General features: G+C 44.0%; 1 protein-coding gene across 1 annotated transcript in view; it reads left to right on the forward strand.

Annotated features, from left to right (window-relative positions):
- The window catches only part of pam (peptidylglycine alpha-amidating monooxygenase), a 234,795-nt gene that overhangs the window by 23,996 nt on the left and 185,349 nt on the right, over positions 1–25,450 (forward strand). Inside the window, exons 4-6 of the mRNA XM_022250921.2 lie at positions 13,705–13,795; positions 13,968–14,056; positions 14,608–14,691. Of these exons, the coding sequence (XP_022106613.1) occupies positions 13,705–13,795; positions 13,968–14,056; positions 14,608–14,691 (264 nt within the window). The remainder of the gene's footprint in view (positions 1–13,704; positions 13,796–13,967; positions 14,057–14,607; positions 14,692–25,450) is intronic.

A 25,450-nucleotide genomic window follows, 5' to 3' on the forward strand; every position in this document is an offset into this window, starting at 1 on the left:
CAGATATCAGTCATGACTCCCCTCATTTCATCAGAATTTTGAATTAATTCAGAGCTGTTCACTTCAGGAAAGTGTTATCCCCTGCATTCATTCTTGTAATGGCTCATATTTTGCGGAACCTGTTTTATCTTTGTGTTTGGTGTTCCCGTTAGTTTGTGCTTGTTTTGGTGTTTTTGTTTTATATTTGTAATAGTTTTATCGATCATGAAACAAATTACACAGAAGACCAGAAATAACGTCCCGCGGGATACAAAGACCGGAAGGTAAAAAAACTCCCCAAAGGGAACACATCAAAATAAGTACCGTAGCCCGGACATCAACCCCAACGATGGGAACTGCCTCGGTTGCAAGACGCAACCCCTCTGTAGCTTCATGAATTGCATTGAAGCATTTCACCAATAGGAACAGATACCTACATGTACATGTACATGGTCTTCTAAGCCTTAAGACCGAGACACATGATCTTAGCCAAAAGGCTGAGAAGCAATAGTTTTATCTAGTAAATATGTGTAACTGTTTTTCATCAGTACTTAATGATGATTGTGACTTTTAATTGATATTGTAAATTCACAAACAATTTGGCCTTCTGGCTATGAATTGTGGATAATGAACCAAATTACTATATCTACATGTATATGTACCTGTATCTACTACTTACATGCACATGTACAGTGTACATGTACATTGTACACTACTGCGAATAACATGTACTTGTATAGACAAATCTTGTTTCCCTTTTTGGCAGCACTGTGTGTTTCAGTCCTTGTGATTACAAATTGCAGGCTTGTAAAAAAAAACACTCCTGGACATTTCCAGGGTGTAATTTTGCTAGGCGTGTGATTCTGAAAAACGAAGCAAAACCTTGGGTCAGTCAAGACATAGTAAAATAGAAAGACAAAATTGGGTCAACATTACATACAAACAATCAACAAAACCAACAAAAAATGGTGCAACAGTTTCAGATCACACTCTGCACACAAGATGCAATTAACCACTTGCTGCCGGGTGCTTTTTTTTTACCATTATATGCACTGCCGGGCCGTTTTTCATATTTTCGTTTTTCAAAAATCTTCAAAAATTCGTATCTTTTTTTCTGAGCATCTAAACCCCATAAAAAGACTGCTGCGTGGCAAGTCTAGCCCTCACAAGCAACTTCCATTGACCCTTCGGTTTTGCAGCCACGCCGCCCGCTCCGTATAGAGCCCCCATAGTGTGGTGTTACATAAGGGCTCCTTTGTTCTGGGCCTTGGCCCAGCACGTTGCTATACTGCCGTGTTGCTATGCAGAGTGATTGACGGTCAAGACCTCAGCATGCAATATGTTGTGCTCACATGCACTGGGCTTTGTAAACTGTTCAATGAGTGCGGGCCATGACGGACAAATGAATCATGCTGTAAAAAAGGGGTCTAAAAGTGTGGGTTTTTTGCAGTGCTGCTGCATATAACTTTTGCCATTTTTTTAAGCTATTTGGGTTTTTTCTGTTATATATTTTCCCATTTACAAAACTTGTATCTCCCGCAAACCACTCACATATTTTATCTCCCAACTTGTTAATTTTCCCTCCCACAGTATAAGTTTTAGTTCAAAATGGATATTTTCCTTCCCAAACTTTATTTCCCCAACAATTTCAAGTAAAATCTTAGAAACCAATAAAATCAAGTACACATAGAAATACACACACAGACAAATATTTGGAGAGAACTTCTTTTCCTCTTATTTTCTTCTTGTCATTTCTCTTGTGTTTTCTTTTCATTTCTCATTGAAATAGTTGAACTCATAAAAGTAGTAAAATAAATGTCCACTCTTTTCAATCAAATAAAAAGCAAAACTCATTAAAAAAGGCAAGAATGAGCAAACTCCTAACACTGGTGCAAAGACTAAAAAGGATGAAAATACAACGTCCTCAAAGTAATATTTTCCAGAAACTGTGTCTTTTGTCATTTTTTCAAAGTTTGAAAGTATGACCAATTAGTGAAACCATTACAAGGAAATTTGCCACTTTTTCAAGAGATGAAAATACAACATCCTCAACGCAGTACTTTCCAGAAACTTTGACTTTTTCGTCATTTTTTCAAGGGATGAAACTATGACAACTCTTAAAACCACCAGTAAATGACATATTGTTTTACACCAGATAAGTGGTGCATCAAGTCATGAAAAACAGAAAAAAATAATGTCTGTATAAGTAAATGTTCAAAGTGTCAATTAGTGGACAGTATGGTACTCCTTGAAGCAGGGGGTGATGCAGAGCGGCTGGTGGCACGTGTCGCACTCAAACTGTGTCTTCTTTCGCTGACCACGGGAAGCACAAAGGACACACTGCCGGTAGCGGAAGTCGCCATAGCTGCTCCTCTCAAAGTCCGAGGGGAAGTGTCGGCCGACGAAGTGGAGTTGGTGACTGGTGGAGTATCGTGCTGGGGGCAGTACTCGGGCAAGGGCTCGTCGAACAGCAGTTCATGGACAAGACTCAAGCGGTAGTCGAGGAAGGAGAGGTGGTGACCAACGGCCAGGTACATGACGTAGCTGTTCACTAGCGTCAAGTCGAGCAGGTAGAAGAAGAGCTTCTTGTACCGCTTGAGTGACTTACGAGTAGTTCGATGATTTGGCGCGAGTTGGTCGCTCCTCAATGCCCCCCAATAGGGCGTTGAATTCGACGACACAGGTCGGTTTTTGCTTTTCCTCCCCCGTCCTGTCTTGCTTGCCGGAGCCACAGATATCTGCCGTATGCATGGTGGAGAGCATACGGATGTTGCGCTTGTCTCGCCACACCATGGCCAGGAGAGAACCGCTGACACCCAGGTTGGCCGACCGGAATGCTGTTTTGCCCCGCTTTAGCTTAACGGACTGCAGGTCTTTCGGCATCCCGTTTCTTTCGCCATGACGGTGTCGACAACGTTGAACTTCTGGTTGTGAAGTCGTCGAACTGTCGGACTGCTGAAGGCCCGGTCGAGGGCAAGGTTGTAGCCCTTGCGGCTTAGGTCGTTCACCAGGTCCATCGCCACTTGTGTAGTTGCTAGGAGGTCTCCTTTACTTTGGCTGGTGTAGATTTTGAAGTTGTAGCAGTACCCCGTGGCACTCCTGGTGCTCTGGCATAACTTGTACATCTTAATGCTGAAGTGGGCCCTCTTTCTGGGGTTGTAGGTAGCGAAGCGGAGACGTCCGTAGAACTTCAACAGGGAGTCGTCGACAGAAATGCCCCGTCAAGGAACTTAGACAGTGGCAAACTTCGGAGCAAGATGGTCGACGACTGGGCGCACTTTGAAGAGGCGGTCAGTGCAGTCCTCCAGCATGGCAGTGTTATCGTTGAAGTGGAGGGACTGCAGGATGGCAAGGAAGCGATCTCGGGGCATGATGGACGGGAATAGGCTCATCTTCAGTAGTAGGTCGATGGACCAGAAGCTATGAAGGGTGGGGTGCTTCGCAATGCCCGTCATTATGCAAAGGCGCAGAAAGGCCTTCAGTTCGCTAGTGTTTAGATCAGTCCATGATCACATGTGCACCGATTGTTCCTGAGGCCCGGGAGTCCATTCATTTATGACTTGCCTGTAAGCCAAATGACAATAGATGTACCGGTACATGTACATGTACATTGGACCTGGGAGTCCTTTGTTTGTTTGATGTATGTTTTGGGGCCTACCAGCCCATATGATTGATGCCAGCTTGCCCAAAACAGATTCAGTATCTGGCAAAATAATAAATAATAGATGCTGTGGCAAGAGTCAGGAAAATAATTTGTTGTTGCTGTTTGCTGTTGTACTTGGGCACAGTATCGCTGAGTAAACCAGCGGCCCCAGACTCACAAGGCACAATGCATGAATATCACACAATACGTTAAGTGCTTACTGTCTTAAGGCCTACTTCAGATCAGCAGTTGATTTCCAAATTCCAGCAGTGCTTCTAGCAGGGCTCATACTTCTCAGCAACGAACTGAACTTCCAGCCGTCTGTGCACCTCTTTTATGCCTGCTTTGTGGACGTGGTACAGGTTGGCAGTACCACCAGTAGCTAATCAGCATACCCTGGACAGTCCTCCTTCTGCTAGCTTGGGGGGAAGGCCTTGCGCACCCTCTACGTTAGCCTGTGAGTACTCAAAACGTTTCTCTGTCGCGTTACAGAGGGCATACATACATGTACAGTGTGAACATACAGGTTCCCCCACAATCACAGTCTGGACCGTGTTTCGTTTGTAGCAAACTGCATGCTCAGCTGCTGCATGTTACTACTGGGGTGATATACTGCTCTTTACATGCAGTAAATGTATAGTTCTGGTAAGAACACATGTGATGAGAAGAAACTTTACGATAGCATGTCTCGTGAAATCCGAAAATCACGGTACCAGTCATGACGGTGTTTTACAACAACACTGCAAAGGTCCATAGGCACATGACTCAAGGTTTCAATGTCCTCTGCATTTTCCTGACTTCGTGATGGATTATGATCAGCCCTGGTAACGTTCTTCTGTCTGAATATAGCTACGAGGTGAAACATTTCACAGCCTCAGTCTATCTCACTGCTGCCATAAGGGCATATTTCTTATTTTCGATGAATTCAAAGAATTATTTGTCCACATGAGGTAATCTTTGCCTTATTGACATACAATAAGGGGTGAGAATTTCAACGGACATGCTAACACAATCAGTGAACCTGGTATGCTGTTCAATACACGCTTTGCGGGTTTTACCATGCATTACTGGTCCAATGTATGTTAACCCTGACCCCGAACTTCATTATCTCAGCAGGGCTTGTGACTGCCAACCGCAAAGGTGACTGACTATGTGTAGTGAATCACTGCACATGCAGAGCCTTCGCTTCAGCTTCGTGTATGCGTGTATTGTACATACGTGTAAGGACACAATACTGGCTAACAAAAATGGGACACATAGGTAAAAATTCAATCTTGTGAAAGGTGTTTAATTTACTTTTAAATTATGACAATGGACCACCCTCTATCAGAAAATAGCAATGGGAAGATAATCGGCCCAAGAAATTTTCTTCCATGCAGTGCTTTCAGTAGAGGGGGGCCTCATAAGTTAACGTTGGTTACGGTGTCCACTTTGCAGTCAACCATGCAATAATAAAAGTCAAAGAAAAACAATGTGGAGTTGTATTGTTGTGGTTAAGCTTTTCCTCCTTTCTGAAAGTCATCTTTAAAAAAAATGTTAATTGTTACTAATTTTACGATATCTTAATAAGGTGGACACTGTAACTAACGTTAACAAGTGTACTTTTTCGCACACAACAATTTTAAATGATTTGCAGTTTGATGACTTGAGGAAAACAGCTGGTTGCGAAGCTTGCAAGTACTTCAAAGAGGACATTATCATTGACAACCAAAGAACAGATAACCTCAATTTCAAAGATCTTTGTCCTGTAGTTTAACGTTAGTTACAAAAATGACACGGACACCAAAAATTTCGAATCAAAGCTAACATTTCATGTGACAAGTTTATTATGACTTGCTTTACTGGAGCCCTTAAGGCAGTTGCCTCACCTTCAGAAAATTGCCAATGTTACTATGTGCAGGTGTTAATACATGCACATGCTTTTTCATTTCTTGGGAGCATCTCTGTGATCTACATATCTGATAAGCCACTTCAGCCTATTTTTAGATGCCCTATATGCATGCAAGAAGGTTGCACATGAGCTTCACAGAAGTTGAAATCTTTGGCATTGTGAACTTAAGTACATGTATGTATATTTAAATGTGCACCATTTCCAACATTAAACAATTCTGAGGAACAAGTAAATTGAGTCAATGACTATTTTATTTTTCATTCTAATCTTGTTTCTTAAAAACTGTATTTCATTGTGGAGGCTATACACTGACGATCCTATCTGAAGAACATGGCACATCTCATTAAATGAATTTCATTGAATTTATTCAGTTCGTGCCACCTGGGTGACTCATCTTTGCTGAAAAACTGATGAACTTTTGACTACAGACCTTAGACAAACCTCTGATGACATACTTAGACAAAACTACTTTTGGCAATAAACGTTTAAAAATACTTATTAGCATAGACACTGTATAGTGCATTAATTTTACCTATTTCTTTGCTGTCCAAGTGAAAGTAACGCAAAGATGGATCTGGAATAAGTGAACTTGGATTAACAACACACAGAATGAATTTCCTGTTAACGGTCAGATCTTTTTCCCAAACAAAACTTTGCTTATTTTTATTTGGACGATCCATGCAGTATATAACTGCCAGTTAATCACTAATGATGCGCTTGATGGCACCTGGATACCATGCATCCTCAAATGCGACGACAACTATATCCCCTGCAGTGAGCTGGCGATCAGCAGGCTCTTGTGGGGTCCTGAAATTACAGAAATGGCAACAGGAATGGTTGAAATCGAATAATCTTTGATTTAATTACTACTAAAGCTTCTTTCACAAGGACATGTGAATCTACAGACATATAATCTTATCCAACCATTGAATCTTTTTCTCCTTTCTGGCTTCTGAAATAAGATAGAAGAAAAATAAAATTTAAATAGAACAATTTTTTAACATAACCGGCAGTGGCTTGATTTGTAGAAACATAAAAAAAAAACTCTAACAAGACCCCAGGGGTTCCACAAAGGCAAGTTCCCCTATCAGTTTAAACATCACTTGCCTACGTGTTACATGTACATCAACTTCGCTCCATTTACTATTTTTTTTCTTCCGTTCATTAAACATGGACACGATTCACACGAAACCATCCAAGCGGTCCGCTACAAAGCCCAAAAATCACCCATTGACTATCCATTAAAATCTTCCCTTTTACAATGCCATCTGACCTCTTTTCACAAAAAAATACAGAAAATAAAATCTATTTAAGTTGATACAAACCTTTTGGCTGCTCTTTTTCCGGATATTGGCTGCTCTTTTCCTGATTGTTGGGGGGAAAGCTGTCGAGTGCAGCAACTTTCTCCGTTCGTTACAAAGAGACGCGAAAGCGGCGCGCGGTGGACACGGTGCTTAAAATAGCTTTATCTCGGAAAAGACGTAATCGAGCCTAAAACAATTGACCTTTAGGTCATCCATGCAGGGTACCATTGCACGTGTACGACCACTAGTCAGACTGCGTTGATCACCAGTTAAAACATGTGGACATTTTACGTTAGTTACAAAGTGGACACGAAAATTATAGCGATCGATGTGTTGATGTTTTCTCATCCTCGAGGGTAATTATGGTCTAGCACACATTTTACACGATGTTTATTAAGCTCATTTCGAATAAAAATGGCTTTTACAGGTAAGGGTGAGGCTTGTAAATGATGATTCTTGCCCTTTTCGTCATGGTATGGTGTGGTGGACACGATGTGAAATGAACGTTAACGCAGGTTCAGCTGCCATTTTGGAGCGTGGATTTATTTTGTTTTTTTTTGTAAAGGGCCAAAATATTACTTCATTGCTTTACTCAAAAAATATGACCATTGTGATAAAATACGTGAGCTATAAGTAAAGTAGTTGAGTTCATTAAATTTTGTTCAAGCAATGTCCCATTTTTGGGCGCCATTTTGAACTAAAATTTGCTCTTCAACGTGAATAAAAATTATAGACTCGCATTTACACTGAATTATTTATCTTTATTTATCTCTCAAATACATGTACAACTATAATCTCAAGCAAACATAGCTTGAAAATGGTTACATCATCTGATAAATTAAAGTTCATTTTTTGCATCATGAAAGTTGGCCAGTATTGTGACCTTACACATACATGTATGTACTTATACACATATACCGTATTGGTAATCTGGTAGGTATGCAGTAGTAGACTTAACCCACTCTAGATGGAGGGGAGAATTTAATGGGTGCAATACTGTGCTTAACCCTAACTGCCCAAAACCTGCCATACTCCAACAGCAGGTTTTGTGAGGTTTTGGCAGGTTTGGTACCGTACCTGAGGAACTTGTTGTTGAATTTTGTGAGACTTGGGATGAAAGACCCAGGGAGATGGTGTTGGATTCTGTGTGAGTTGGGACACACAGGGTTCATTGTGTGCAGTGTCTGGCTTGCTGTACCAATGGTTGGACTTGATTTTGTCAGGTTTGGTACTGTTCAGTGCAAGTCATCCTATACTGCATAGATCCATCCATACCATATCACTCAAATTCCAACGGGCTCATTCTGTTGGAGTTTATCAGGTTTGGTACACTACCCTGCATGTACAAGTTCATAGACAAGTACATGAACCTGTTGGATTTTGTGAGGTTCAGTATGCTTTCTAGTGCAGGAGCCTAAGGGGTGAGGGTTAATTGAGAAGGTCAAACATCTAAAGCAAAACTTCTTGCCATCTCTGGATATGACACCATCACCAGACTTCACCATGTTCATACTTGAAGTGAACAGCAATTGTAAAGAGCTTGTTAAAAAGCCATTGTGACATACATGTACCTGTGTATCCAGATGGGACAACCTTTCAGTCAAACTTTCCTTACTCTAGCTTTTGAAAGAATGTAGGCCTTTGTATTACAGTAAACCTTTGAATGTTGAACAAACTTTTTGTAAGACCATTCTCACAAGAACAGTTTTCATTTTAAAGTGCAGTGTATTGATGCAACAGAGAACCTTGCTTCTATTCTCAGAGAAATAGTTCACTTAACAGTTCACTTTTAGTGAATATACAATATATTTAGTTTAGTTTGGAACAAGTTGCCCTCCCGCCCAATAAAAAGCCCCAGTAACTCCGTGCCTCAGGAACCTGTTCTTAGTCCAACGATGTGTCTTGGTCTGTAGAAAATTAAGATGGAAAGCTTGCGGTAAGCACCATGCAATATCTCTTTTTGAGTCTTTGTGGTTCTGATAAGAACCGGAGAGGCTCAACGTTTCAGACAGTGTGCTCTGTCCGTCATCAGGAGACTGAAGAGATGCTGACAGGGAGTGGGGCTTATATGCTGGTTGGAGGTACTGGAGTGTGGCGGATCCTGCTGTGTGGTCAGGTGGAACGGTGGATCCTCCTGGGTACTGATGCATGTCAGTTGGTCATGGGCTGTGGTGGGGGAAGTTTGCCTGGGTATAGGAGACCCTGGGAGGGGGGGGAGTCTTAGAGTCTTAGGGTATAGAGGACCCATCAGACCGGGAGGTGAGGAGGGGCTTCCAGATATCGCTGATGGAGAAGCCGATGTATTGAGGTACGGTGGGGTGCTTTGAGATTTCCAAGGCTTCTCTAATGCGTCTTGGGTACCACTGTTCAATGTTGGCGATGAGGTGGGCTTCTTCCCAGTTGATGGTGTGGTCTTCGGCGTGGGAATGTTTGATGATGGCTGACTTCTCTTATTCCCCCTTTCTGCCATGGGCTCTGTGTTCTTTGATCCTGGTAGGGAGGTCCCTACCAGTCTCTCCGTTGTACACTTTGCCACACTGGCAGGGCATCTTGTATACACCTGGTCGGCGGTGTGGATCTTGCCGGTCCTTGTGAGAAGTCAGCATTCCTTGGATCTTGAGGGGGGTTGTGTAGAACACCTTGATGTTGTGCTTGCTCAGGATACACTTAATGTGGTGGGAGATACGTCCTAGGTAGGGGAGAGTGACCGAACTAGGGGCCTTATCTAGTTGGCTTTGGGTATAGGGGACCCGACGGCTGGGAGGGGGACTTGATCTTGGGTCTTGAGTTTTGATCTGCTGGGGCTGGTATCCATTGCGTTGGAGTGCCGTGGAGATGTGGTAGAGTTCCTTGCGCAGGTGTTCTTGGTCGCATATGTTGTAGGCTCGGCGGATGAGGGCTCTGTTGACCGATGATTTGATCTTGGGGTGGTGGAAAGAGGCGCTGTTGAGGTACCGGTCAGTGTGGGTGGGCTTGCGATAAACCCGCCGGGCAAGACTGCCATCCTCCCTTCTGGACACCTCAACATCAAGAAACGAAATGTAGCCATGCCACTCTTGTTCCATGGTGAATTGGATGCTTCTGTGAAGCCCGTTGAGGTGGTCCAAGAAGAGTTGAAGCTTGTCTTGTCCGTGCTCCCAGATGACGAAGGTGTCATCCACGTACCGGAGCCAGATCTTGGGGCGGTGGTCTGCTGTGGCGATGGTGGTCTGCTCGAACTTTTCCCATGGAGGTTCCAGCTGTTTGTTCATAGAATTTGTCCCGCCACTTGAAGCTGGCAGAATCGACGCAGGTGGTGAGGAGGTCTTGAAGCTGGCTGGGGGTGAGGTCGGTGCGGTCCTTCAGGCTGGTGTCAGCTTGGAGTCGGTCTGTTGCTATGGTGGTTGCGTCGGAGGTGGGAACGCTGGTGAAAAGTGACACGACATCAAAGCTAACCATGATGTCGCTTGGCTGCAGCCGGAGGTCTTGGATGATGGACGAGAATTCATCTGAGTTCTTGATGTGGTGCTGGGTGTTGCCAACTAGGGGGCGAAGGATCTTGGCTAGGTGTCTTGCAGTGTTGTCGGTGGGCCCTCGTCTGGAAGCGACGATGGTGCGTAATGGGGTCTCTTTCTTGTGTATTTTGGGCTGGCCGAAGAATTTTGGGCCTTGAGTTGGATGGACGTAGCTGTCTGTATAGTTGTTCTGTGATGTTCCCAGAGCGGTGGAGGGAGAGAAGCTTCTGCTGCAGCTTTCTCTCGTTGGTTGCCGTGGGGTCTCTTTGAAGTTCACGGTAGCTGCCGGAATTGAGTATATCCCTGACCTTGTGGTCATACTCAACCCGGTCCATAACTACCGTGGCGTTGCCCTTGTCCGCAAGGAGGATGTGGATGGATTTGTCTTGGCGGAGGGACTTGATGGCCGAACGGTCTTCTCTGGTGGTGTTGGGCTTGGGGTTCTTGTGCTTCCGGAGGGCTTGGCTGATGTCGAGGCGGATCTCATCGGCGGTGGTCTTGTCAAGGCGGTGGAGAGTGGGCTCAGTGGCTTGGATAATCTCTTCCTTGGGCAGGGACCGGGGAGTGAGCGCAAAGTTCAGGCCTAGGGCAAGAACCTTTTCCTCGCTAGGGGATAAGGAGCGCTTACTCATGTTGACCACGGTGTGCTTAGTGAAGGACTCCTTGGACTGAAGGTGGGGTGGTACTGAGCATCTCATGGGGTTTGATGTGCGAGGGCGTAGGGATATAGGAGATCCCATTGCCTGGGGTGGAGTGCTGCTGAGGGTATTCTTGGGGCTAGTCATCTTCAGGAATTTCTTGACTTGTCGTTGGCGGGCTTCCTTGAAGGCGTGGTCGCTGGATGAGGTGGTGAGCCGTTCAATCTTGTTGAAGTCTACAGCGGACATTGTGGCCTTGAGTTGGTCTTGTGTCGCGCTGATCTCTTCATCCAATGATGCCAGACTGGACTGAACCACACCATCAACTGGGAAGAAGCCCACCTCATCGCCAACATTGAACAGTGGTACCCAAGACGCATTAGAGAAGCCTTGGAAATCTCCAAGCACCCCACCGTACCTCAAGACATCGGCTTCTCCATCAGCTATATCTGGCAGCCCCTCCTCACCTCCCGGTCTGATGGGTCCTCTATACCCTAAGACTCCCCCCCCCCGCCCAGGGTCTCCTATACCCAGGCAAACTTCCCCCACCACAGCCCATGACCAACTGACATGCATCAGTACCCAGGAGGATCCACCGTTCCACCTGACCACACAGCAGGATCCATCACACTCCAGTACCTCCAACCAGCATATACGCCCCACTCCCTGTCGGCATCTCTTCAGTCTCCTGATGACGGACAGAGCACACTGTCTGAAACGTTGAGCCTCTCCGGTTCTTATCAGAACCACACAGACTCAAAAAGAGATATTGCATGGTGCTTACCGCAAGCTTTCCATCTTAGTCGTCTGTCACCATGAATAGCTTGAAATCCCATCTGTAGAAAATATCGACAAAATTATGGCACTAAAATTAAAGGCTTAATACATTCATCAACAGTATTATTGCTCTCTTACATTAAATCTGATAGATTTGTAAGTGAACATCTTATTCCACTAATCTCCTTTTCAAACCATGCCCCTCTTATAGTCCCAATGTCTGTTCTGAGAAATCTAGGCTTATCGGCTTATTTTACTGAACATTACAATATAAGGCAACCTCACTTTATATTTGTAGTTTAATATTAGAATTTATTTGAACATGTTTATGCACCAACCACTCCCCAAGCACACCCATGGCCACTTTCAACTGCAGCTAACCTCAGTTCTACATTTAAAGGTCTTTATTCCTTATATATTTTAATATGTAAATATGGGACATCAGTTTCTTTGAAATTGTGTTTTTTATTTGTTTTTAACTGTGCAACCAGTATTTATTGGTAAACTGTCGATAAAAACATAATCAATAACTCAAATTGCCCAACCATGACAAGGTGTCATCATTTAGATTTTTTGAAGTATGACCTCCTTATCTAGAATATGCAAAGAAACATTATATATCCAATAAAACATGTTTCACCCCTCTGGCTGCCGGACTAAGTCTATTGACAGGAAGACCAGGAAGCTGAAGATGATGCATGGTATGCTGTATCCGAGGGCTAATGTCGGCAGGCTCTACTTGTTAAGGAATGATGGAGGACGGAACTGATGAGTGTGGTGGATTGTGTGAGCATAGAGAAGAGGAGTCTTGATGGGTACGATTGTATGATGGTGAAGGTGGCCAAGAAACATGTCGTGGGAATGGAGCTTGGCTGGGACATACAAGAGGAAGGAGGAGAGGAGGTTCCAGGACTGAGAAGGCAAGCCGCTTCATAGGAAATTTCTGAAACACTGGAGGAGGCAGGGAATAAGACCTGGGAATGATTGAAAAATGGTGACTTGAAGAAGACGGAAGGGTTGATAGCAGCAACACAGGACCAGGCCCTGAGGAGAATGTGATGAAGCCCAGGATAGAGGAAGCCAATGGGTCTCTTTTGTATAGGATGTGTGGGGAGAGAGAGGAGAGTGTATTTCACTTAGTTTTTGATTGCAGCAAGATGGCCCAGATAGATTACGAGGAAAGGCATGGCAAATTAGCCAAGGTAATCGGCTGGGATCTTTGTCGGAATTGAGGAGTGGCAGTCAAGGGGAAGTGGTAGGAGCATTTCCCAGAAAAAGTAATAGAGACTGAGGATGTTAAGGTACTCTGGGATTTCAATATCCAGACTGACCATGTTGTAGAACATAGGCAGCCAGATGTTATTCTAGATAGAGCTGAGGACTTGTGCCCCATTATAGATGTGGCAATACTAGGTGACACCAGAATTGACAGCAAGGAGAAGGAAAAGGTCCAGAAGTACTAGGATTTGGCAAAAGAGCTGTGGAAATTCTGCAAGGTCAGGTTTAAGGTCGTTCCAGTTGTGGTTGTTGCTCTGGGTACCATTCTCAGGTCCATTGAGAACATATTAACGAGATTGGCTCAGCAGTCAAGGTGGAATTTGCTGCAGAAGGTGGCTCTTCTTGGCACTGCTTGAATTCTATGGAAGTTGCATGAGATCTGAGGCTGGGGGAAATAGGTTGACTCGAGTTATTTCAACAGATAAGAATAAGATCTCTTATCTTGTGTGTTGCTATTATAATAATGATGAGTTGCCTGCTATGCAAATAATGAAATAACACATTTTACAACAATGCTGACCATTATGAAATTTGCCAGGTACAACCTTTAATTTGCATGGTTTCAGACATCACTCGGTGATTCTTAACTGTATGATTTGGCTTGATTTGTCTCAGGTTACTTTTACATGTAAACATGCATATTCTTTATTGTTTTGTTTTCCTGTTTATAACTGTAAATGTTGTCTTCTTTTCTCTGCAGTTGGATTTGAGCCACATGCAAATATGAACACAGCCCACCATATGCTCCTTTATGGTTGTGGTGATGTGCAAGTTTCTCCGGGGTTGTCATAGTAAGTATGCACATTTCACCAGTTTTCACAGTTAACTTTATATGTATGGTTAAAGATTAAAAAGCAGAAAGGGTATGCAGTCTCCTCTTTTCATGTGTGCTTTTGTGATACTTTGGTGTCATCAAGCTTCATGTACACAAAGATCACTGATATTTCATGTGCTTTATTCCAGTGACTGTGTTCGTATGGGTTCGTGCAGGGGAAAAGGTAACATACTGTTTGCCTGGGCAAGGAATGCATCACAGCCAACAATTCCAACAGGTACATGTATATGGATGTGTAGACACACATTATATATGTTGTTTCTCTTTTTTCATAAGTTTGTGAAGTGAAGGACCAATGCAGTGTAAAGAGCCAATGATTTCCCGTTTCAAAAATGGATATATTTCGTTTTGCCAATTCCTGAATTCTGCTTCAGAAATTCAAATTCCATTCCATACCTAAGTAAACATGAGAAAGGAGAGCAATACATGCATAGAAACTATTTGCCCTACCATACTCCCCCCCAAAAAAAAAAGAAAGAAAGGAAAAAAACAAAAATTGTTTGGAAATACTCTGCATTTTAAACGATTTTCTGTAGAGAATATTTTTATACACAATAAATACAGCATCCCCCACCCCTTGATTTATATATGTTAATGTTGGACATCAACCCACCATTTTTATTTTGCAGTGGTGTGACAAAATTCAGAAAGTTAACGTTACATTGGAGCCTTAAAATACATGTTTGTACTGTATTTATAGTTATATTCAATCAGTTACATGTACAGTAACTGTCTGAAACTTTTTAAATTTTTTTTTATTTATACAAGGTGTTGGTTTTCATATCGGGGGGAGCAGCGGAATCAAATATCTTACCCTCCAAATACATTACGGTGACATCACGCATCTCAAGGGTAAGCCACAGTTTCTGCTTTTTATCCATAGCAAATGAAGGAGTCAAATTAGAGTTACATGTATGTTCTGCCAACATATACTATTCTCCTTTCTGAGATGAAACAATGGGAGACTTTTGTGAATATCTGCCAGTAGAGTTCTGCAAACTTACCAGGTAAAAGTTGCAACTTCATAACTGCTGCATAACAATACTGCCATCAGGTCATCTGCTATTAAAATAATACGTGCAATGCTGATAGCATGGTAGCTCAAAGCAAAGCAACTCAAATGTCATCAAGAACTGAAGCTAATGGCATCAACTCAAAAACTATGGTTAAATTTGTCTCTTCGAGCTGTCGGGCTGAGCTCAAGACTCGCAAGGCTAAATTGTCAGGCAGAAACCATAAAATTGTTGAAAGGTAAGTAACTTCAGGCTACATGTTAATTAACAGAGCAGGATTCCATTGGATTGAATTCCCAACTGATAACGTTAATGCAGGCCCAGGCCTAGTTGCCCCAAGACTGGTTTTACTGTTCTGGCCAGTGCACCGTGCGGCCAGCATGCGCTGGGTAGTGCAGCCAAATAGCTCTACCAGTAGAGGGCGCTATATTTACAAGAGACAACCTGCCAGAAAACCCAATCTTGTAGAATCTGGCAGGCTTACCGGAAAAACTCAGAGCATGCCTCGTCAACAGGGCTCGAAATTAACGGGTGCAGGTAGCTAAAATGCACCTGTTTGTCTCAGAAGTGCACCCATAAATCATACTGACGGGCACAAGTACTTACGCCTGTTTGATTCCATGTACCTAAACATTTTTATCATTTGTTCTACTTTTGTTATGAAAAATACCTGAGCTTTTTGACTTCACTTCGGATCAGCCTAGTCACGGAACCATAATACGGTACAATTTTGTTTACTATGTCGCCAAGTGCACGCCGCACTCTCGCATGCGATGCATGCACACACTTGCACACCCGTGGCCATTGTCACGATTGTAGGGAAACTGGCCCTCGTGGGTAAATTCAAGCCAAATGAGTGGATTTGGCTTGGAGTTAAGTTTCACTGGTTCCAGTCATAGCTTGAACATGTGGTTTTGAACCATGCTCCAAAATAGCTGGAACCAGTGAAACAAAAGTCTCCACCTAATCCACTCGTTTAAAAAATGTTTGATTGCTGCAGTCAGTCCCCTTTTAAGTCTGTGTGCATATGCACGTTATAAAGGCCCAGTGCCCGACTTTTTGCATAGCGTTGCTAAGCACATGTTTGAGGTTCCTGTTGGTTGCATACTCACTACTTGTTGTATGTCACGTGCAACCCGCAAAAATAACAACTCGATCAAGGCTTTAACCACTTCATGCCGGGGCATTTTTCAACGTTGATGATGCTGGGCCGGCATGATTATCATTTTTTCCGTTTTCAAAATCCTTCAAAAATTCATCATTCCATTTAACGGTCGTTTATAGCTGCACGAAGTAATGTTTAGGCACTACTCTAAGTTGACATGTGACCTTTATTGACGCCCGAGATTGTGCGGCGTTATACAACTGTCTTTTGTTCACGAACCTGGCTCAGTGCATTGCTGACCTCTTTTCAATAGGGGCCAGATTAGCGTGCAGCGGTGCTGTGTGGCTCATCGCTGGGGTGGTGGAGCGCTTTTTGTCCCCGGTGGTAATCCGCTCGCTCTCAATGCCCCAAACCCTGGTATACGGTTTCAAAACAATGCTGGATTATCACCACTTTTGAGAGTGAAAAATGGTGGTAATGCCCAGCAGCCTGGTCTTTTGTTTGGAGTACGGTCTTTTGATACAGGGCCCTGTTTCTTTTGTCCGAGTTCGGAGACCCGGGCCACGCATATAAACCATACGGCTTCGATTCTGGAGTCCCCGGCAGGTAGTGGTTAATAACTGCCAAAGTCTAAGACATAAGTTATCACTGTCATTAATTTAAACAAGAGCAAAAGCAAGGACAAGTGTCTTTTAGACGTCTTCAAGTTTTTCGAGTTCCATTTTCGCTACACGGTTGTGTGTTGACTTTAATCATCCAGTCATCATTTCTGAATAAACCTTTACCTTGTGTGATTTCATTCTTGTTGGTAAGAGTGTTATTTCCTTGTTTTTTGGTGCCCTTTTTTTTGTGTGTGTGCATTCTGCAGGTGTTTACCGTCAGTGTTACGAGGAACAGTCAACTCTAAACTCCCCATTGGCCGGGTGGCTTAAGTGGGTGCATTCGCACGTTAGCGGCCCATATAATCCACACAATCCTAGCTGCATGAGGGGGCGGATTGTAATTTTAGGGGTTCTTCCCTTGTAACCGCTCGAGTGGGCGTTTCCTTATTTAAGCAGCCATTGTGGATTAAGGCCTAACTGCTTGAGTGGGCGCTCCGTTTCCTAAGGGCCAGCGACCATTTAGACCCGGTTTGAAAAGGGCCCCCCGGTAAGCTCGCCTTGTTGCAAAAACCCCTTTCATACCGGCCTGGGATGCTGGTCTGGTTGTTGATCTCAAACTTCTCCATCCTGGGGTCTATTGTTTGCAAGTAGTGGTACATGTAATCTATCCCAGAAGGAACCTGCTTGTGGTTTTAATCGTTCAGCTCTATACAATGTTTACAGTAATCCGCTTAAACCCCTATTCATCTGTGGAAGCATGGTGGGGGAAGCCTTTCATCAGGGACTTTGAAATGTCGAACCATTCTATCTCTCCGCCCTCCAACAGACAGCCTAATCAACTGAGCCAGTGCCTCCACCGACCGTCGAAGACGCAAATCGGCCGATTGAATGCCTATCGCTCACAAAAGCCAGCAGACCAACGGGGGTCCTCTTCCCCCCCCCGCTGCCTGCAATGGCTACCGGCTGTTGTAGCTGTGTCACACACAAGGCCGCATCCTCGCTAGTACTGACCGACCCGAAACCCAGTCGGCCTCATACCGACAATGCCAGGACAGGCTCCCCATGCTCCACCAGGTCAGGCGTGCCTGATGAATTGGTCCACTTTACAGGGACACCCAAGAACTCACAGGGCACCTTGGAGCCTACCGAACTACTACCCTGCCACAGCTCCCGACTTCCACAACCCATCCGCGGCTCTGGCTTTCGGCTTGGTATACTTGGAAAACCGGGACCGTCCTTGGCTGGTCCCTCACCCCAAGAAGACGGCGTCTGTACCAGCCAAGATCTCGCCTGCTCCCAGGGGATGAACCTCCGACCTTACGCACCGTGTCGGCTGCTGATTCACCCTTGCATTCTAGACCAGAGGGCAAGTGTTCTGTTTCATCAGTTTCTTCAAAAGCCAACAAGAGACATCATTCCAAGCAACGCAAACGCTCTCCTGAACCATGGTTGACAGCGTTCCAGTCTATGGATGACAGCGTTCAAGCAGTCTATCAACGGATCTCATTCCTCCCTAGTCTGCTGCCTGAGCAAGAAACACACACCGGCTTCTACTGCTCCGGACCCGGACTTTCCTCTCCCGGCTCCTACAGCCCCAACCCGTTCTGCAGTCACAGACGACTACTCCGAGTGTAGAACTCATCGAAGCTTGAGTCAAGCTGGTGTTTCCCTTCTAGAACATTCTGTCATGTACTGTAGCACCCACGGATCTGACCCTGGCATGACTGTGCTTCAGTTCAAGCAGCAGACACCATCGTCAGGAGAAGATGATACTGATTCGGTGGGCAATCTCTCCCCATCTGAGGGCTGACTTCATCCTCTTCAATGTGATATGATCCAGGCCTTCGTCCACTGGGCTCCCTCTCCCCCAGAAAGGGATACCAGTCACACTTCCTTCAAATGCCACACAACCAGACTGGAATCTTCGGGTCCAACTTTCTCGGAAATTCCGCTCAACCGCTCATGCATCAAATCTTTGACTGAATCAGCAAGGCAGCATGTTGGTGCCCTTATCCCCCTAGTGCCCTGGCTTACTACCACTTCCCAACGGAGGACCACAATAACTTCCTATTGGTACTGTAGGTTCCCAACGCAGCTAGAGACAAAATCATTGCTGACTTGGGCAAGCCTCCTTTGAAGTCGATATTCCGTGATGGTGACAAGTCTCGCCTCGAAACAGCATTGGTTAAAGTCAACAAGGCTTCTCATCTCGGTCTATGCTATTCAGCCTTCCTCCTTCTCCTCTCGGAATACAAGGCACGTGCCTGCGAGGAGAACTCGCCAGTGTCCCCAGATTTTGCTGCCCTGGTGCTTTGTGGCCTCAATGAGGGCCTGGCCCTCATGTTCGAGCAGTTCACCTGGATTTCCTGCCTGGCTTCCTCTACCTGCAGAGCCAGTGCCTTGGAGGCGATGCACATTCCTTGTGAAGGCGTAAAATCTAGACTTCAAGATCTCCTGCTTTCTGGCAAGGACCTCTTTTGCTAGCAAGTTCTTGGAATCTCTCAAGGCAGAAGCCAAGCATATTGACACCACTAAGAAGCTCTCTTTCTGGGAGCCGATTACTCCTGTCTTGCGACAAACTCAGTCGCGTCAGCCTCAGAATCCAAAGCCACTGCCACCCAGGACACAATCCTTTCATCCTCGGCTCTTGCAACCAACCCAACGTCGAGCTTCGACCCTTGCTTTGACCAAGCCAAGCCGGCCATGGTTGGGCCGAGGATCTTTATTGTGGCCCGGGCTTGGGGGCGCGGAGATCTAGTGCAGAAGATCTGAAGTTGGGCGTTGATGGGAGAGGCGAAGAGATCGATGTGAGGCTTCTCTAACATGGTGAAGAGGGTCTTGATGACCTCTGGATGTCCATTCTGTTGGGAGTATTTTGCCGTGGGAGAGAGCCTCCGCTATAGTGTTGTCGGGGCCGGCTATGTGGAAGGCTTTCAGGTTGACTGCATGTTCCCTTGTCAACTGTAGGATCTCCCAGCTGAGGGCACAGAATTTGGGGGAACGAGTGCCACCCTGGTGATTGATGTACGCCCCAGCTGTAGAATTGTCCGAACGACTTAGGACATTCTTCCCTTTGACGTACGGCAGGAAGCATTGCCGAGCGTGGAATATCGCCTGAAGCTCCAACACATTGATGTGGTTTGCCTGGAAGGCAGGGGGCCAGGTTACCGAGATCTGGTGAGGAGGGAGGGCGGCCCCCCCCAGCCGCGAGATGATGCATCGGTTGTTATTACTACGGCCGGTTTTGGCCGTAGGGATGGTAGACCGACGATTAAGTGACGTTCCTCTAACTACCAAAGCAGATGATGTTGAACGTCATCCGATACAGGAACCATATGACTGATTGAATCCCATTTGGGCCGATAACTGGAGAGCAGATGAAGTTGAAGAGGTCTCATGCAAAGCCTGCACCATGGTGTCAGGTTGATCATACTCGCCATCAGCCCGAGGAGACAAAGCTATGCGACGGCTGGATGAGACTGGGTTGAGCAAAAAAGGGATACGTACCCTCGGAGGTTGGCGATGCGATCGGCCGTCGGGTGATAATACCCCTGTGGAGATTGAGTTCTGCCCCGAGGTAAGTTGGGGACTGAGACGGAGACAGTGTTGACTTTTCTCAATTTATGATGAAGCCCAGGCGAGAAGAAAGGTCATAGGTTAGATGAGTTGATGCTACGGCTTCCTTTAAAGTACGACCTACGATCAGCAAATCGTCAAGGTACTGGAAGATCAGCACATCCAGCTGACGTAGATGGGTGGCGACAGTCTTCGCCACCCGGGTGAAGACCCTGGGGGATGTCAAAAGACTAAAAGGCAGGGCCCAAAATTCGTAGACTTGGCCCTTGTACATGAAGAGGAGAAACTTGCAATCCACCTTGTGGAAAGGAATGTGAAGATATGCGTCCCTGAGGGCGATTGTCGAAGCCCATGATGGCGTTGCGATAGAGCGTATTACTGTCAGTATGGTTTCCATCCGGAATTTCTTGGGCCGGATATACTTGTTGAATGGCCTGAGATTGAGAGATACCTGCAAAGACGGGAGACTCAAAATCACGATAAAAAGACTTAAGCAGCAAACTATTCAATGTATCTCAATGGTTTACGATGATAAATCTGTAGACCTGTGACTGTATTTAGCTATAGTACCACCACCCTGGTTGCCGTCTTCCGGGCGGTCACCCTTGTGTAGTTCCACTGTAATCATTGACTAGTGTACGTTGCAAACTTAAATAGGCTATTCAAAATTATTTTACTTTTGCAAAAAGGCAGGCAACTCAGTTTTTTTTATAAGATCAACCACGAAAAGTATACGTGAAACGGTGAAGATCTAAGACTTGTCCCATGATGACCACGGAACATATATGGGAGTGGACCAAACGATCGGATCACACTCCGCATGCTCTTCCACAATATCGCGGCGCGACAGCGAATATTAATTGTACTATGTTGGAAGTTGTAGGCCTAAAACCAGTCACAGACTTTAATAATTTGGGAATAATTTCAAAATTAACCAGTTAACGTCGGATATTCTCAATAAAAAAAGCTGCCGGGGCATTATTGAAGACTAGGGCATACAGTAGATTCCCGTTATAGCACTCCCTGATATAACACTCTTACCGATATAATGCTCAATTTTCATTTCCCCAACTGCACGCCCATTCACCGTGTACATTTTTATGTGGTTATAGCTATGAAGTGCAGACACGCACTGGGCAATGGGCTGGCCGTCCATGCAGCGCAATCATGAGCACATGCTCACCATGGTGAGCTGTGGCCGCGTGGCTTTGCTGTGGCGGCATTGTAGTGATTATTTTTGCATTTTTTATTTATTCTCGTGGTTTAGTTTGGGATGCAATAATCAACATTGAGATACTATATGCAGTGTTTTATTACCTAAAGGTTTCTTTCCCCTGATAAATAAAATCAGCCGCTTAATTGTACGTGTAACTTCGTGTAGCAAATCTCATCTTTTCGCCAATTGTGCTTGGTGTGACATGTCGGATCTGTTTCCACTTGGGTTTTCTAATGACAGTACTTTATTTCATGTAATTTCATTTAAAAAACAAACCATTAAAAAATAAATAAAAAAGACAGGATTGCTCTCATCTTCATATTTTTTATGGAACCACCCACAAGAAGTGGAACAAATGGAATCATGGTCATAATCATTCATAACTGCAAAAAAATTCCCTTCCCTATTATGATACAAATAGGCCAAAAAAGCTTGCTTGACTACTGTCCCATCTCAAGAGCCCAAGTAATCGCCCAATCACTGAATTATTCATATTGCCGCAAAATTATTCCTTCACGACATCATGCTCCTTCACCTACCATCTTGCATGTTGGCGGCTGTGCCGCAGTGGGCGAGTGAACTCGGACTATCGATCAATCGTGTCATTTAGTTAGTGTCGAAAATCATAAGACAGACGGAAAATTAAATAAAAATGTCTCTCCATGACACAATTTGTCAGCGATATCTGGCGCCCCATCCTCACATCCCAGTCCAATGGGTCTCCTATACCCTAGAACTCCCTAGTTAGGTTTTCCCCCTCAGTCAGCCTATGGTTCTTCTATACCCCTTGGCACCCAGCTATTCACTCTCCCACTGCCAACTCCAACTGACACGCTCCGGTAAACACACACACAGGGCATGCAGCCCCAGGATCCAGTGCAGCATCCATTGTTCCCGCCATCACTGTTCCCGCCTTAACGCCTCACCGAGCTAATCCCTACATCTGGATCCCTCTCTACACCATATAAGCTCCACTCCCAGTTAGAATCCTGCAGTCTCCTGAAGACGGACAGAGTACACTGTTCGAAACGTCGAGTTATTCCCCGGTTCTTCTCAGAACCACACATACTCAAAGAAGAGATAAATACATGGTGTTACCGCAATCTTTACTATAGACACAATTTGTGTTGAAAAGACCACTCACATGGATGTGGGCTCTAGTTGATGAATCTTCACATTCTTGCAGGTACACACAGGCCTATATGTGCATGGCATTTAGCTTCGTCGTCATCCATGGCAATCGAAAGCCTTTTAAAAATCCCTGGATCGATGCTTTCACATGTACGTGTACATGTATTTGCTTTTATTTATCTCACATGCACAATAAACATTTTTTTCAAATGACAGTGAATTTTATTATTCTAAACACATCACAATATATTTGATTAATTGCAACCGAGAGAGCTGTTTGATGTAACATCAACCACGTATTTTTTTTAATGTACATGCATACACGTGTATGCATTGTACATTTTTACGTGGTCCTGGGGATTTTGTAATAATGAGAGTCAACTGTAATAAGACTCTAAACAAGGGAAAAAATCATCGCTCTGGTTTATTTCAAATTAGTAGAAGCATATGATTGAGTTGAAGCATGCTTTCACAAAATCATAATACATAAAAATAACTTGCCTACTGCACTTTCTGCCTAAAAATTTGAAAGTTGTATCAAAAACAAAAAACACACAAGGTTCAGCCCAGGCCCCTAAATCATTTCCCCATTGTTTGGACAGGAACTAAGCAGCCGCGGTTTTTAGTTCATTCGCCCCATGGACCGACTCCACACACTGACTTCAGCGAACCATTCATATTTAAATTTACCTTCCTGCCACTGAGGCTGGCCGGCGCGTCCGCGGAAACTCAGGTGTATTAATTTCTTTTTATATTTAGGAGTCATTTCAAATCTCGTCCGGGACAAGTTGCGTTAAAATTGTGGGGAAAGTGAATACTTTCGCCATAATTTCCCCGCAAGTAGCAGTTCATTTATTGAGGGGGAAGTTGTGGAGGAATTTTGCATTAGTATGTCACTTACTATGAAGGACTGTTTACTTTACCAGTGGACTTGTAATATGTGGTTACTATCTTAAGGGTTTGTGGTTTCCAGAGACTGATTTTAGGTCACTTAACACACCATGATTTTTAGTCATGCGTTCAATATACCTTTTGTAGACTGAATCAGCTGGTTGTTTGGAAAAACCTGCAGACTTTGTCAGTCCCTCCGCTTATTTTGCTTCATTTGCTTGTTAAATGTACAAGTTGTGTTACCTGTGCTCCTTGTTATACATGTACCTCCATATCCACTCACGTCTGAATTCAAAACTGGAAGTGTTTACTATAATATTTTTAAAGGTTCCCTATCCAGAATTGTCCAATCGTGATTGTAATAAGAGATGTTCAGTATTGCACATCAAGAGATAATAAAATGCAAAGCAACAATATGGTTTAACTTTCCATATTTTACGCCATGATTTTTTGGCTAAGAAAAAAGATATTACAGGAAGATTTATTGAAATACAGGGCCTGTACTCGATTGAACAGTAACATTGCCATATTAAATACAATAAAGTTGTATGTGCCTGAAGTAAGACCATAGTTTTCCAAGAGAATAACAAACCTGAAGCAGCTTTATTTTTTATGAAAGGGTTGATGCATATTTATTCCAAATGATACAGTTATTAGAGAAGTTTCAAAATGCTCTGAGTAAGGAATGCAGTCCTTTGCCTGTGGCTTGCCAACAGTACCCAAGAGCCTGGCTCGTCTAACAACCTCAACTGTTAATAAGTGAAACGTTCTTTTGATGTTTTCTTTTGGAAAGTGAACCAGCAACCAAACTCAGAACATCGCAATGCTAACAGTTGCACCTGTTTGCAAAGCATTCTGTTTAGTGTGTACAGAACATAGCAAGATTTGAATTTTTTGAACAACACGTGTATTCGTTCACAAAATTCTTGAGAGCCGAATGTTTTGCAACCGCTGGATGTGTCAATGGAGATAGGCAAAAAAATTTCTGAAAATTTTTGGAAATTGCCATCCCTCAGCATTTTATGTACATCTGGGCCAATTAAGGACCCCCATGATATGACTGCTTTCTGATATTCATTTCCTCTAAGACCTGGTTAAATTTGGTCATGAAAGGCCCAGTGACATTCTTAATATCTTTGTTAATTCTCCCCTGAAGTTTCTGATTTTGAATCATTTGTTTATTCAAGTTTTGGGCTGATGTACCGGTTATTTGCATTTAGCTCCTGGAGTGGTGTGAAATCTAGCTCTTCACTTTGCGATTGAACTGTGTCATCTGTTCAGTTTGATCAATGTTTGGACATGGAAGCCGCAGTCTTGCAATATCCTTAGTGACATTCAGCAACTCATCAAATACTGGCTTGAATGCAGTCTCAATGTTATGCCTGTCATCTTTACCCCCCTAAAAAATCCCTATTAGTTTCACAGACTTTGAGTTTAGAGTCTGGATTGCCATTTTTGTAGATTTACCCCCTTTATCGCCAGACACATGAAGCCACAAGGTGTTGTAAAAGCTTTCAACAATGTGATTGTATTCAACCTATTCAGTAACCATGTTAGTGATTAGGTTTTCAACGCTTACAACCCTGCCAAAATGTACAGTATTCCCATTACTTCCATTAAATCAGCCAGACTCAAAATCATGAGGCAACTCTGCTGAAGAGCGCATTTCTTTTCGTGTTCCCATAAGTTTCTGTCCTTTTTCTTCTTCAATTTTCCTTTTGATCACATTCCACATTGTCTCTGGCATTAGGCTTCGCAATCCATCAATCGTTTCCCTTGAAAATCTGCTGCATATTTTGAGGCCTGCTGTGCTACATACTGCTCTTTTTGCTGCTTAATGTTTGCTAATCGCTGAGCTACAATATCATCAGAGACAGTTTGGACCTAACCAATAGAATGTGATCTCGTAGCTGAAGAGGTTTGTTCTGGATGCGATGAAGAACTTGAGCCATAATTTGCACCAGAAAATGTGCCATCTGAAACCAGAGTCTCTACTTTTTCTATGATTTGGCTTCTTTTCCTGAGTGTTCTTTCACTGCATGCAGAACTTCCTACCTCAGCTACAGGAATCTGAACA

Source organism: Acanthaster planci, linkage group LG05 (genome assembly GCF_054643075.1).
Source record: "Acanthaster planci isolate LZ-2023a linkage group LG05, COTS_SCS, whole genome shotgun sequence".
NCBI lineage: Eukaryota > Metazoa > Echinodermata > Asteroidea > Valvatida > Acanthasteridae > Acanthaster > Acanthaster planci.